This window comes from Carcharhinus amblyrhynchos, chromosome 1 (assembly GCF_965287045.1).
Source record: "Carcharhinus amblyrhynchos chromosome 1, sCarAmb.v2.hapA, whole genome shotgun sequence".
Classification (NCBI taxonomy): domain Eukaryota; kingdom Metazoa; phylum Chordata; class Chondrichthyes; order Carcharhiniformes; family Carcharhinidae; genus Carcharhinus; species Carcharhinus amblyrhynchos.
This window is the reverse complement of record NC_137324.1, coordinates 181,394,996-181,408,668: the sequence shown is the minus strand read 5'-3', so window position 1 is coordinate 181,408,668 and position 13,673 is coordinate 181,394,996. Positions and strand designations below refer to the sequence as shown.

Here is a 13,673-nt window from a genome sequence, read left to right as displayed (position 1 = left end):
AACCTTCTCCCCACATGGTAACCTGCTGCTTTGCTTTCTTTTTAATAGTTATACTTCTCATAGTTTTACACTCTCCCCCCCCCCCCACCCCCCCAACTTACTTGTTTAAAGTCCTTGTGACCACTCTATCCTTGTCACTAGAATGTGGATGCACCTAACCATCGACCATTACAAGAAAGTATTACAGTTGCTCCAATGCCACAGCATATTGCCAGGGCAGCGAATTTTTTGGACACGTTGCCAGTCTCGACAAAGCAAGTCTGGTACTGGATCAGTTGGGATCCACATTTGGCCAAAGTGAAACACAAAATGTTTACAGGTTGGGCCAATGAGCTAGTTTCTGAAGAAATGAAACCATTTGTTTCCCGCAGGATGAATTGAATTGCCAGGATGGCATCATGCTGTGGGGAGCAAGAGCAGTCATCCCTGTCCCAGGCAGAGAGAGCTGCTTCCAATAGAATTAGGCAGTGCTCATCTGGGTATCTCAAAGGTGAAGTTGCTTGCAAGAAGTTATATGTGGTTGCCTGACATTGATTTCAACATCGAAAGCTCAGTCAAGCACTGAACAGTGCCAGTTACAACCAGGGTTGCCAGCTGCAGCCCCACAACACTCTTGGGACTGAAAAGCTTGAGCATGTAGACATTAACACTCTTCTGATAGACAGGGGAATTAAGGGTTATGGGGAGAAAGTGGGAAAGTGGAACTGATCCACTTCAGATCAGCTGTTTTCTTATTGAATGGCGGGGCAGGCTCGAAGGGCTAGATGGCCTACTCCTGCTCCTATTTCTTATGTTCTTATGAATGGCCTGGCCAGCCATGCATATGAACGAGACCATGTTGATTATGGTGGTCCATTCATGGACTCAATGTTCCTGCTCATTGATGTGCACCAAGTCGATGGATGTTTTAATGTGAAGTCTCCTACATTACATGCTACCTTTGAAAGATTACGCCAATTTTTTTTTTACTTATGGGATACCTGAAATCATAGAAGTGCTAACATTCAAAACTTTATCACACTTAATGGTCTGAAGTACAATTGAACTGTGCTGTACCCAGCATCCAATGGAGTAACTGAGTGAGTCATCCAAACGATTAACTTGTTTGTTAATTTAATTTTTTTTAGGATGTGGAAGTTATTGAAGGGGTGCAGAGGAGATTTACAAGGATGTTGCCTGGATTGGGTGGCATGCCTTATGAGGATAGGTTGAGGGAGCTCGGTCTTTTCTCCCTGGAGAGACGAAGGATGAGAGGTGACCTGATAGAAGTGTATAAGATGTTGAGGGGTATTGATCGGGTGGATTCTGAGGCATATTCCCAGGGCTGGAATGATTGCTACAAGAGGACACAGGTTTAAGGTGCTGGGGAGTAAGTACAGAGGAACTATCAGGGGTAAGTTTTTCCCTTGGTGGGTGAGTGGAATCAGCTGCCATTGGTGGTGATAGAGGCAAATTTGATAGGGTCTTTTAAGAGACTTCTGAATGAGTATATGGAACTTTATAGAATTGAGGGTTTTCGGTAAGCCTAGTAGGTATGGATATCATCGGCGCAACCTGTGGGCCGAAGGGCCTGTTTGTGCTGTAGTTTTTCTATGTTCTATTTTTTTCTTAACTCTGACCTAAAGAAATAGTCGGGAGGAGCCCTGGAGAACAAAATATCAAACTTCGTTTTTGGCTACCGCACCATTTGGCTGATCGCAATCCTGTGGAAGTGCTCTACATAGAGGAGTTATGATGCTCCACAAGGGTTCAACAACTCCCTAAATGTTTAATTATCTGGGACTCTGTAAATTGAATATTGTATAAAGGGACTTAGAAGGGTGATCTGGTGATTGTCCCTTTAAGCATGAATTTGCAAAGTAAGGATCACATGACCTGTGGACCAGTCAGGGGGAGCAGGATGGGGGATCACCCTGGTAAGCTGGGACCTCAAATGTGGGTCACCTTGGAAACTGAGAGCAGCCTTGAGATTGCTACACCCTGGATAATTTTAACCAGTAAATAAAATAACTGGGTTCAGTTTTCCCTAAACTGGTGAATTTCTCTACACTACTACTCATTTATATCCTTTCTTAAATAAGGAGGCCAAAACTGTGAACACTGCATTATAGATGTGGTCTCAACAAGGCCCTGTACAACTGCAGAAAAACATCCCCAATTATATATTCTATTCCCCATGCAATATGTTACAACATTCCACTTGCCTTCCTAATCACTTACTGTATCTGCATACTAACTTTTACTGATTCACATATCAGGATACTCAGATCCCTCTCTACCTCAGAATTCTGTAGTCTTTCCCTAGTTATGCAATATATTGCTTTCCTATTCTTCCTGCAAAAGTAGACAAATACACATTATATACCAAAACATTTTTTGCACACTCGCTAACCTATCTATATCCTTTTGCTTTTCTGCCTATCTTTGTGTCATCAGCAAATTTAGCATCTATACATTCAGCCCTTCATTCAAGTCATTGATACATATTATAAATAGTTGAGGCCCCAGCACTGGTCCCACTGGCACCTCACACATCACACCTTGCCCTTTCAATTCTTCACTTTTCCTCTTTCCAACCTTCACTTACTATCATAGTTTGTTGTAAATTTTTTAAGGTGATTGGAATTTTTTTTTGTCTCGCTGTGTAACATTGGGAAGCAAGCAATATGTTTTTGGTACTTCTACTGTTTTACAGAGTGGATTTTTGCCGAACATATTCAAAGTGCTTTCCTATCGACCTGTAGAATTCAGGGCATTCTTTGCATACTACAATGCCCTAATGAACAAAGAAACAGGTAGGAAGAAAGATTATCTGTTGTTTCATTGAAATCTGCATGAGGGATTCACAGCCAATGATTTTTTATTGAGTATCAACTCTTTGTTGTGTAAATAGCTGCTTTTCTGGCTGACATTTTTCAGGTTGCAATATATTGGCCATGCTAAATTACCCCTTAGGTGTCCCAAGATGTGTAGGTTAGGGGAATCGGTGGGGTCAATGTATGGGTTAAGGGAATGGGGCGGGCCTAGGTAAGATGTTCTGTTGGAGAGTCAGTGCAGACTCCGTGGGCGAATGGACTTCTGCACTGTAGGGATTCTATGAATTTTCTTGCCTCTTAATAAGTGATGGCGTATTTTCCTCAACCCCTCTATTTGGACTGTTCCAATCCTCTATGAATAACCTCACAGCAAAATTGAGAGAAGGTAAAGTAAGAATTTTACACTCACTCACATTTGCACGCCTGCATGCACACTCATGTGCGCACTCGCGTGCATGCATGCCTTCACGCTTGAGTATGTGTGCACGCAGGCATTTGCGACTGCACGGGCAGGCAATCATGCGTGCAGGTGCACTCGCGCTCACCTGCGCACGTGCAGGCATTTGTACTTCACAGACGCATGCATTTACAATCGCACGTTCACATGCAAAAATTGAAATGGACCATGAAAAATTAATCACTGATGGAGTCAGTAATCACAAGCGATAGGGCAACGCCAATCGTTCCTGTCATTAGACTAAATGGTTCTAAAAGAATTTACAATGATGACAAAACAATGAAAGATCTAGTGCTGTGTATCAACCAGTACCCCCTGCCATTGAGGACCTAATCGTTGGATTATTTGGGGATAAACAGTTCAGTAAGATAGACTTGTCCCGAGCATACCTCCAAATGAGGGTGGCAACTGAGTCTCAAGCACTGCTAACGATTGTTACTCACAAAGGGTTGTTCTGGTATAAATGCCTACTGTTCAGAACAACATTGGCTCTGGCTTTATTCCAAAATTCAATGGATCAAATCTTACGTGGCCTTAACAGTGACCAGTGTTATTTGGTCAAGATGAACAGGAGCATTTACAGAGCTTCGATGAAACACTGGAGGACCTACAGAAACACAATCTTCGTGTGAAGAAGAAAAATAAGAATTTTTAAAGTCATCAGTAAGCTGTCTCTGTCAAGGAAACTAAGAAAATAAACTGCAGAATAAATCGCAACTGAGGTCTATTTTAGGGCTCATCAATTATTATAGAACGTTTATTCCATATCTTGCTACCATATTAAAACCACTCCATACATTATTATGTATGAACCAACAATGGACTTGGACAAAAGACTGAAAAAGTGTATATTGAAATCAAAAATATGCTAACTACATTAGATGTCTTAATTCATTTAATTTAAAAATAAAACTCGCATGTGAAACACTGCCCTGTGGGGGGGTGAAATTGTCTTTCATATAATAAGAACATAAGAAATAGGAGCAGGAGTAGGCCATCTAGGTCTTCGAGCTTGCTCCGTCATTCAATAAGATCATGGCTGATCTGAAGTGGATCAGTTCCACTTTCCCACTTTCTCCCCATAACCCTTAATTCCCCTGTCTATCAGAAATCTATCTACCCGTGACTTAAATATATTCAGTGAGGTAGCCTCCACCACTTCAATGGGCAGTGAATTCCAGAGATTCACTGCCCTTTGAGTGAAGAAGTTCCTCCTCAACTCTGATCCAAACTGCACTCCCCCCCCCCCCCCCCCCCCAATTTTGAGGCTGTGCCCTCTAGCTCTGTTTTCCTTTCTAAGCAGGAAGAATGTCTCTACCGCTACCCTATCTAGCCCCTTCATTATCTTGTAAGTCTCTATAAGATCCCCCCTCAGCCTTCTAAACTCTAATGAGTATAGGCCCAGTCTATTCAATCTCTCTTCACAAGCTAAACCCCTCATCTCCGGTATTAGCCTGGTGAACCTTCTCTGTACTCCCTTCAAGGCTAATATCCCCTTTCGCAAATAAGGGGACCAAAACTGCACACAGTACTCCAGTTGCAGCCTCACCAGTGCCCTGTACAGTTGCAGCAAGACCTCCCTGCTTTTATATTCTATCCCCCTCGCTATAAAGGGCAACATTCCATTCGCCTTTTTGATCACCTGCTGCACCTGCAGACTGAGTTTTTGCAATTCGTGCACAAGGACCCCCAGGCCCCTCTGCACTGTAGCATGCTGCAGCTTTTCACCCTTTAAATAATAATCCCTTCTACTATTATTTCTACCAAAGTGGATAACCTCACATAATGCAAAATGGAGATTAAAGGCCAATAGCTTTCTCTTCCAGAATATTGAGTGCTGAACAAAATTATACTCAATTCGAAGAGAGAGCCCTGAGTATCGTTTTTGGAATCAAGGGATTTTATCACTACCTCTACCAAAGACATTTTACCTTGTTGACAGACCACAGGCCTTTAACAACAATCTTTGGTCCATACAAGGTATACTGTTTCTATTTGTGAGTCACTTTCAGAGATGGTTCCTCATCATATCAACACATTATTATGAAGTTAAATAAGATCTCAGTAACATGTGAATGCCGATGCTCTTTCTCATCTATCAATTTGGGATAAAGCCAAACCACAGGAAAAGAATGTGAACATCTTGTACTTTTCCTAGGTTGATAGTGCATCTATTACATCCTTAAGTGCAAAGATGCACCCGATCAGATCTAGTGATGGGGAAAGTTATGGACATGATCTTGAAAGGAATGCCATTGGATAAACTGAGGAGGAATCCAGAATTCAAGCTATCCCCAACATGGCAACTTGAGTTAACAGTACAAAAACCAGGGGGGATTAGAGTAATCATGCCTCCATGCTTGTATGGTCATATACTGGAACAGCTTCATAAAGAACATCCATTAGAGGACAGGTACAGTCATTGAAGAATGTCATTAAAGCGTCAAAGAACGAGGGACCATTAGCCAAAAGAGTAAACAACTTTTTCATACCTTAACAGAAAGACATCCCAAAACTCGCTGACAATATTGTTATTAAAAAGGAAGTTGAGAACCAAATTTGATTTGCTCTTATTACCTGACACTCCTAATGTAATAGAGTGACAACAACAAAACCAAGTTACTCGCTGTGAACACATCAAAACCAAGAGGTTTTGATCAAGGAGAAGGAGTTTTAGCAAAAATCTACTCTTCAAATGAGAAGTGGCTACCTGTCACAATACTCAAAGATGCTGCCTATTTTTAATATGGTGCAAACTGATGACAGATTTTGGAGGAGACAAAATCCTTACTTCTAAAAGAGAATTTGCAGTCAGTATCTGAAAGGCCAACATCTAACTCTTGAATTGGAAATCCCGGAACCTCTGATCATGATTGAGTCAAATGCAAATTCTACACTACATCACCTGTAGAAACTGAAGAAGAACCAACTTTATCAGATGATTGCTTGAGGAAAATGGTGAATGGACAACTGATAGCATGAAAGCAAAGACTCCTGAACGAAGGATTCTAGCTAAGTGGAGCAAATGTCCACCTAATGGAGACTTGTACTGACAATGTAATTGTGTGTATGTATGTATAGTATATATGTATTTGATAAAATAATTATTGTCCTTGTTAAGAGTTGATGTTAGCTATCACACTACTGGAGTAAAGGGAGGAACATTCCAAACTAAACCAATGCATTTGCACAGTGTCACATGATTACATGGTGACAGCATCAGAGGCATTTGAAAGATCTCCCCTCTTTCATTCTGGACTGCAAGCAAGCAACACCTATCTAATATAACCCCGTGGACTGGTAAAGTAACCCACAATGTGACAAACTTTTCATTCTATTATCTTTGCTGGTAAAGTGACTGCACTAAGGGACGCATGGTGGCACAGTGGTTAGCATTGCTGTCTCACAGCACCAGGAACCCAGGTTCAGTTCTGGCCTTGGGTTACTGTGTGGAGTTTGCACATTCTCCCTGTGGCTGTATGGGTTTCCTGTAGGTGCACCATTTCCTCCCACACTTCAAAGATATGTGGGTTAGATGAACTGGCCATGCCAAATTGACCCTTCGTGTCCAGGGAATTAGCAGGGTAAATATGTAAGGTTGCAGGTATAGAGCCTGGGTGGAATTGTTGTCGTTGCAGACTCGATCAGCCAAATGGCAGCCTTCTGCACCATAGGAGTTTTATGATTCTATCTTAGTATGCAATTACAAGGTACATGCTAGGAAAATGTTTCTCTTGACTGGGAAGCCAAGAATAAGGGGTCAGAGTCTTAGAATTCAGGGTTGACCAATTAGCATTGAGAAATTTCTTCACTTAGAAGATTGTGAACCTTTGGCATTCTGTCCTGTCGAGTCCTATGAATGTTCAGTTGTTGAGTGTGTTAAAATAAGAGATCAACAGATTTTTAGAAACTAAGAAGAGGGCAGAGGAACAGTGCAGGAAGCTGGAGTTGAGGTTGACTGGCCATGATTTTATTGAACAGTTGCTCCCGTTATGTACTCTAGTCATCTAGATATGAAGGCCAAAATTCCCCATTAACAATTATTTTTTGTGCCTACGTCCAACATGCTAAGCCCTCATTCAAATGCCTTTTGAATGTCCAAAATAAATGACCTTTGCACTACTTTAGCCACCTCTTCAAATCAAATCAGTCTGGTTTATCAGGCATGACTTATTCATTAGAAACCATGCTGCCACTCTCTCTTCATTTAAAATTGAGGTCTCTGACCCTCCATTCAGTATTTGTTCATTGGGATGTCTGGTGTGCTGATCGCATCTTGAACTGCAAAGGATGACTCAGTCTGTAACTTCTGACCCCAATCCCAATTTAAGTCGGTTGTGTGCCATACATGCAACTTGGGACAGTACAGAAGTCACATGGACATGCATGCTGCTTTCTATAAGTGCTGATTTGAAGTACTGAGCTGCAATGTCTCCCTAATTTTCTTCATTTGCGCCGATAGGTGAGTATTACTTTATTTGAACACTTTTTTTGGTCTAAAAGCAATGAGTCGGGGCAGCAGATGTTGTTTGGGCCGCTAAATTTTTTATAAATGTTGCAACAAGATTGTTCACATATATGTAATGCACAAAAAATGAACGCGTTTTTAATAAATTTAAAACTTTGTCATAAACTAATTTCAGCAAAAAAGTACGCTCATATTTAACAAAGTGGATGTTAATGTCTGGAATAAGTTTCAGGTAAAATTCATTTGGATTTTTCTATATATTTGAAGCAGTTTATATCCCACTTTTAAGGGTCTCCCTGATGCAGCTCTAATCCTTAGAAACCTACATTTAAAGTGGGAAGTATGCAACTTGATTGGTTCAAATGCTTTAGGAAAGTGTATTCCTTAAGATGACATATGCAAGCCTCCTGTAAGCTGATGTGAACCCTCTCTCTGATAGGTATTGCAGAATGTGGATATGCCGGCGTTGGACTGGGGTAAACACAGTAAAAAGTCTGACAACACCAGGTTTAAGTCCAACCGATTTATTTGATAGTAAACTCACAAGCTTTCGGGGTTTGTCCCTTCGTCAGGTGAATGGAGAGGTGAACTCCAAGGTATTGCAGAATCCAGTGCAGACTGAAAATCTGGAATCATGTTCCACCACCGCTGGTACATCGTGCTTTTAGCTTGGCTTTTTAACTGAAGTTCTTTTTGAGAGGTGCAGAAGAGTCAGGCTGCGTGTAAAATGTACAGTTTTTACGTCCAAAACCCACCGCCCACCATTCCCTGCCTTTTCCTCCTTCCCCCTTTTTACAGCACCTTGTTTAGAGACGGCTAGAACTGTTGTGTTAATGTATAAAAATATTTTGTTGATTGCTGGAGAAAAAATATATTTTGTAAAAACATTTTGAAAAGATGAGATGATTAAACAAAACATCAGTGCATCTGCTAAAGTTAAATGTTAACATGGTATCAACATTTTTGTGAATAAATGTTTTCCATTAAACTTTACAAAATTCTACTAATGCTTTACTAAAACATTAAAACAAAGCATTTGAATAAGAAATTAAACAAGTATTTTATTGAAACGTCCAAACAGAAGTTAAATTTGAGTAAGGAAGGCAGAAGAATACACACTTAAATTTTCCATGGCTCAAAATGTGAACTCTCATTTGCTCAACCGCGTACAAGAAGGCATTTAAATCATGGTTCAAGAAGTTTTAACTTCTCAACTTTCCAATTAAATTTTCAGTTTCCATATTCTAAACTAAAACATACAAATACTTATAAGCATGCCACAAAGCTATATAACATAACTCACCTGCTGAAGGAGTAGCACTCCGAAAGTTTGTGCTACCAAATAAACCTGTTGGACCTTAACCTAGAGTTGTGAGACTACTTACTGTGCCTACCCCAGTCTAAAGCCAAGAACTCCACATCATATGATGTAATGCAGACTTAAATAGTAGTTTCACAAATTTAGAACAAAGAACAAAACTATGTTCATTTGTATATTAAATAAGATATAATTTCAATCATAAAAATTGAAGTCAGGGGACATTCCATTTGCATTTGTGAAAAATTACCACATCAGTGATCGTCCAGAGATTCAAGTTTCATAGTCATTTTCGACAGGTCAAGCGGCAGTTAATTTCGTGGCAGAATTATGCCAGCTCTCAGAACATTGGAGTTCAGAGCAGTATTGGAATATGTACTCAGTCTGCGCATGAATGAAGACAACCTTTTCTTTCATTCATGCTTCATGGGTGTCGCAGGCTAGGCCAGCTTGGAGGGCAGTTGAGCGTCAACCACATTGCTGTGACTCTGGAGTCACATGTAGGCCAGACCAGGTAAGGATGACGGATTTCCTTCCTTAAAGGCCATAGTGAACCAGATGAGATTTCACAACAATCAACGATGGATCCACAGTCATCATTAGACTTTTAATTCCATTTTTTTTATTGAACTCAAATTTCACCATCTGCCGTGGTGGGATTCAAACCTGGGTCCCCAGAGCATTGCCCATCATTCGAGCTGTGGAACGATTGGGGTCTGAGGCTTCAGTGTGGCTGTTTCTTGCACTGTGCCCCATTTCTCTGGCCAAGTACATGATTTTTCTGGAAAAGGCAAAGGCTGAGAAGATAATTGAAATTCAAAGCAGCCTCAATCAGTAACACATCACCTAGACAGCTCAGAGCAGGCAGAGGAGCAAGCTTACAGTATGTTTAATGTTAATGAGACACTTTGAAGTCTATTTATACCACAGTAGTGATCGATGGTGAGCAAATCAAGATGGAGGTGGACACAGGAGCCTCCACATCAGTAATTAGTGAAGAAACAAACAAGTCGACTTGGGACTCTAATCGAACACGATCCCTAACTCAGGCAGAGATCAAACCTTGGCCACGCGCCAGAGATTCCAAATCATTACTCAGAGCATTGGAAGTGCATATTGCATACAACAGATAAGAAGCAAGGTCACGCCTCCTTGTGATAAAAGTGAAGAGGCCAAGTTTGCTAGAGCATCACCGACTTAGCAAAATTCCACTGAAGTGGGAATATGAGATCAAGCACACTAAGATGATCGTGGTTGTTGTTAAGAAGTATCCTGAAGTCTTCAAAGATGAACTGGGTATGTTGTGTGCTACTGCACAAGTTTTCAGGTCTAGAGCAATGCCCTATGCCAAGTAAAGTGGAGGAGGATTTGGATCGGCTTCAAAAGCTTGTAATCATTGACCCTGTTCAGTTTTCTTGTCGGGCAGCATCAATTGTTCCTGTCCTTAAACTTAATGGTACTGTGTATGCGAAGACTGTAAACTATCAGTTAATCAGGTTTCCCAGTTAGATCCTTATCCGTTATCTAGGATGGAAGATCTGCTTTCATTTCTTGCTGGAGGCAAGATGTTCTCCAAACTTGACATGAGCCATGCCTATAAACAACTCGTGCTAGAGTAGGACATTAAGCAGTACGTTACAATTAACACAAACAAAGGTCTGTTCAAATACAATCGTATGGTTTTTGGGGTATTCCCCAGTCTGGTGATTTTTTCAAAGAACGATGGATAACCTGTTGCCAGGCATTCCTCATGTCGCAGTCTACTTGGGTGACATCTTGATTACAGGGAAGACCAAGGAGGCAAATCTCAGCAATCTGGATCAAATGCTAAAAAGGTTTTCAGAAACGGGACTGTACCTGAAGTGGAGCAATTGCATTTTTCAGGCACAAAGTGTGGAGTATCTCAGCCACTGCACAAGACTTATCTCCTGTGGAAGGGAAAGTCCGAGCATTTAAGGAAGCTCCGCAGCCCAGGAATGTGGCTGAGCTCAGGTCACTTTTGGGCCTTGTGAACTATTATGGAAAGTTTTTGCTAGACTTTTCAACTGTGTTGATGCAACTATACATACTACACAAAGATACAAAATGGAAATGGAAGACAGCACCAATAACTTTCAAGGACCTGAAAGTGCTGTTGCAATCAGTTAATCTACTGTGATACTGAGCTACTGAGATATTTTATGTTTAAGGGGACTGTTTTAGAATTAATTTTTTTTCTAGACAGTATGTCTGGAGGAAATCAGCTCAGATGCTGGGACAATAGGATAGTTACTCATTTTATCTATGAAGTGTTTACTTAAGAGAGAGCTAATTTTTTTTTGTTTATAAATAAAAAGATCTTCTGGGTTTTTTTTTGATTAAAGGAATGGAAGATGAGTTTCAGGATTCAGGATCGTGATGTGTGGTTAATGGGAGGAGCTAGTTACGTAGCAGAGAGAAACCGTTTTCTGTTCAGCTTATGGCAGGGTTTGTTTAAAGACAGAAGTCTGCTTTGACAATCAACCTGTCTATAAAAGCTTCAAGGGTGTTAACCCAAGTAATTGTAGGTATGCCTGGATTTTCTAACTGTGTATTTAGAACGTAGAACATAGAACACTACAGCACAAACAGGCCCTTCGGCCCACGAGTTGCGCCGATCACATCAACACCTATCTATAACCCCCAATCCCATAAAACCCCATATACTCATCCAGAAGTCTTTTAAAAGACCCCAGCGAGTTCGCCTCCACCACCACTGATGGCAGCCAATTCCACTCACTCACCACCCTTTGAGTGAAAAACTTACCCCTAACATCACTTCTGTACTTTCCTCCCCGCACCTTAAATCTGTGTCCTCTCGTAGCGACCATTTCAACCCGGGGAAATAGCCTCTGAGAATCCACCCTATCCATTCCTCTCAACATTTTATAAACCTCTATCAGGTCGCCTCTCAACCTTCGTCTCTCCAGGGAAAAGAGTCCCAGCTCCCTCAACCTAACTTCATAAGGCATGCCTCCCAGTCCAGGCAACATCCTTGTAAATCTCCTCTGTACCCTTTCAATAGCTTCTACGTCTTTCCTATAGTGAGGCGACCAGAACTGCGCACAGTACTCCAAATGAGGCCTGACAAGGGTCTTATAAAGTTGCAGCATTACCTCCCGACTCCTAAACTCAGTCCCTCAATTAATGAAGGCCAGTACACCATACGCCTTCTTGACCACCTCCTCCACCTGCGAGGCCGATTTAAGAGTCCTGTGGACCCGGACCCCAAGATCCTTCTGCTCTTCAACACTACTAAGACTCCTGCCCTTGATAGTGTACTCGTTCATCCTGTTGGTTCCGCCAAAATGGACGACTACGCATTTATCCGCGTTGAAGTCCATCTGCCACTTCTCCGCCCAGTCCTGCATCCTATTTATGTCCTGCTGCAACTTTTGACATCCTTCCAGACCATCCACAACACCACCGACCTTCGTGTCATCAGCGAACTTACTTACCCATCCCTCCACTTCCTCATCCAGGTCATTTATGAAAATGACAAACAGCAAGGGTCCTAGAACAGATCCCTGGGGCACTCCACTGGTGACTGACCTCCATTCAGAAAAAGACCCATCCACAACCACTCTCTGCCTTCTGCAGGCAAGCCAGTTCTGGATCCACAAGGCCAAAGGCCCTTGGATCCCATGCCCTCTCACATTCTCAAGAAGTCTTGCATGGGGGACCTTATCAAACGCCTTGCTGAAGTCCATGTACACCACGTCCACGGCACTTCCTTCGTCAATGTGTTCAGTCACATTATCGAAGAACTCAACTAGGCTTGTAAGGCACGACCTGCCCTTGACAAATCCATGCTGACTATTCCTGATCATGTCAAACCTCTCCAAATGCTCGTAAATCTTGTCCCTCAGAAGCCTCTCCATCAGCTTACCAACCACTGAGGTCAGACTCACCGGTTGGTAATTTCCCGGGCTATCTCTGTTCCCTTTCTTGAAAATAGGAACTACATCCGCAATCCTCCAATCTTCCGGAACCTCTCCCGTCTCCATTGACGACGCAAAGATCATCGCCAGGGGCTCTGCAATCACTTCCCTCGCCTCCCACAGTATCCTGGGGTACATCCCATCTGGTCCCGGCGACTTATAAGAACATAAGAACATAAGAAATAGGAGCAGGAGTAGGCCATCTAGCCCTTCGAGCCTGCCCCGCCATTCAATAAGATCATGGCTGATCTGTTGTGGCTCAGTTCCACTTTCCCGTCCTCTCCCCATAACCCTTAATCCCCTCTCTTATCAAGAACCCATCAACCCGCTTCTTAAAAATATTTAGCGAGGCAGCCTCCACCACTTCAACGGGCAGAGAATTCCAGAGATTCACCACCCTTTGAGTGAAGAAGTTCCTCCTCAACTCTGTTCTAAACAGCCCCCCCTTTATCTTGAGGCTGTGCCCCCAGTCCTACTGTCTTTTTTGAGCGGGAAGAGTCTCTCCACCTCTATCCTATCCATCCCATTCATCATCTTATACGTCTCAATGAGATCTCCCCTCATTCTTCTAAACTCTAACGAGTACAAGCCCAGTTTATTCAGCCTCTCCTCATAGCTCAATCCCCTCAACTCCGGTATCAGCCTAGTAAACCTC

At 42.1% G+C, this 13,673-nt stretch overlaps 1 protein-coding gene across 2 annotated transcripts in view; it reads left to right on the top strand.

Moving 5' to 3' along the window:
- LOC145348252 (uncharacterized) overlaps nt 1-13,673 on the top strand; it is a 40,003-nt gene that overhangs the window by 17,313 nt on the left and 9,017 nt on the right. For both annotated transcript variants that reach the window (XM_080196457.1, XM_080196465.1), the window contains exon 3: nt 2,696-2,795. In XM_080196457.1, coding sequence (XP_080052583.1) covers nt 2,696-2,795 — 100 coding nt within the window. The remainder of the gene's footprint in view (nt 1-2,695; nt 2,796-13,673) is intronic.